Genomic DNA, 1,912 nt, shown 5'->3' on the forward strand with positions numbered 1-1,912 from the left:
GCATAATATATTTAGCTACTTATCATCTGATATCTTACTTTCACAGGAAAATAAAGACAAAATATGTGCTTGAAATCAGAAGAATTTTGCTCTTTAATGACATGTATAAACTATTATGTTCATGACTGAAATGGAAACAGATATTTGAAGAAGTTGAGAAGCTGGAAATGATGGCAGACAATTTCATAGACAGAGTGGACAAAAAGAGGAAGTACCTCTCTGGAGCAATTGTGAAACAAGTGAATAGCAAATATTGATAACTAAATTTACTTCAATTCTTCAAGACCCTGTTCATTTAGACAATAATTTTTTCATTGCCATAATGACATCCCTGTTCCTAAGGCTGTAAATAAGAGGGTTAAAAAAAGGTGTTATACTGGTGTAGAAAAGAGAAAGCATTTTGTCTATAACTGCCATGTAACTGGTCTTTGGTTTTAAATATGTAATCAGACCAGATCCATAAAATAACCCCACTACCATGAGATGGGACGAGCAAGTTGAGAAGGCTTTGGATCTTCCCATTACAGATGGAAGCTTTTGGATGGTAATGAAGATTCTAGTATAGGAGTAAAGTATCAACAGAAAGGGAGTAAAAGCAAATAAAAGAGCATCAGCATAGACTGAAACTTCACTCCCAGATATGTCCCCACAGGCCAACTTCATCAATGTGGGCATATCACAGAAAATGTGATTAAGTACATTAGAATTACAGTAGGGTAATGAGAAAACCTGGTACGTCTCCCCTATCATGATGGGTATTCCACTGATCCAGGAGGCAATCACTAGCTGGACACACACCTTGTGATTCATAATAAGAGTATAATAGAGTGGTTTACAGATGGCCACATAGCGGTCATATGCCATCACAGCCAGGAGAAGACTTTCAGTGACTACCAGAATAAGAAAGAAACAAAGTTGAGTAGCACAGGACAGCAAAGAAATATTTCTATTCTGAGTCCAAAGGTCTGACAGCATTCTCGGTAGAATCACTGATGTGTAGCAGATTTCCAAGAAGGCAAAATTGCCGAGGAAAAAATACATGGGTGTATGGAGAGTTGCATCATAATTTGTAAGAAGAATAATGAGTCCATTTCCAATCAGGATATTTGTGTAAATGACTAAGAAAATACCAAATAGAATCTCTTGAAAATTAGGTAATTCTGAGAATCCCAAAAGAATAAATTCCTTTACACAGCTGAGATTTGCTTCTGCCATTGTTTCCATGGATTGCTTCTCTGGAAATACTGAATTCAATACAGACAATTCATTTCCCATTGTATGGACTGTCTCTACTCTGTAAGATGAGGATGTTCATTATATTACTCATAAATCAAATTACTTTTTAGGTCTGGTGATTTAAGTTTTAACATCTTTGATATTTTGCCCCCAGTGATGTCCAACCCTGATATTCTATGGTGCATTTAAGCTCCTATTCAACTCCAAGGTTTCAAATTTTGTTATTTATTTTATCTATTATACTATTCTTAATGTTAATAATGTCCCATGATCTATAGTATAGCTTCACTTTTAATAAAAATTTACAGAATAATTGGAGATCATCAGATTTAAATGTGGAGCAAAATCAAACAGACATAATGGCATTGATAAACAGCTGAAACTTCAAAATTTTGTAGTAGAATGAAACAACAAATATTCTTTTTATTCATTTAAAAATCCGAAGTCTTGAGAAAAGGCACCACATGTGTAAAGTGGTGGTGTGTGTCAGTCGTTTGTGACTTATATTTGACTCTAAATGATGTCATTTGGGATTGTCTTGACAGAGATACTGGAGTAACTTGATGTTTGCTTCTCTAGTAGCTGCTTTTTGAAATTGCTCAGGGTTACAAACAGGAAGTTTCTGGGACTGCATTTGAAATCAAATAATTTTGACTCCAGTTTACAGTGGCCTATT

At 34.9% G+C, this 1,912-nt stretch overlaps 1 protein-coding gene across 1 annotated transcript; it reads right to left on the bottom strand.

The window, feature by feature from the left end:
• Nucleotides 1-291: 291 nt before the first annotated feature.
• Nucleotides 292-1,215, bottom strand: LOC141516880 (olfactory receptor 10AG1-like). Its single transcript, XM_074227839.1, has one exon. The coding sequence runs from the start codon at nucleotides 1,213-1,215 to the stop codon at nucleotides 292-294; it is 924 nt and encodes a 307-aa protein (XP_074083940.1).
• Between the last annotated feature and the right edge of the window lie 697 nt (nucleotides 1,216-1,912).

This window comes from Macrotis lagotis, chromosome 3, assembly GCF_037893015.1.
Source record: "Macrotis lagotis isolate mMagLag1 chromosome 3, bilby.v1.9.chrom.fasta, whole genome shotgun sequence".
NCBI lineage: Eukaryota > Metazoa > Chordata > Mammalia > Peramelemorphia > Peramelidae > Macrotis > Macrotis lagotis.

Excerpts from the sequence above, each read along its gene's own strand:
- LOC141516880 (XM_074227839.1), bottom strand. The coding sequence starts at position 1,215 with ATGGCAGAAGCAAATCTCAGCTGTGTAAAGGAATTTATTCTTTTGGGA.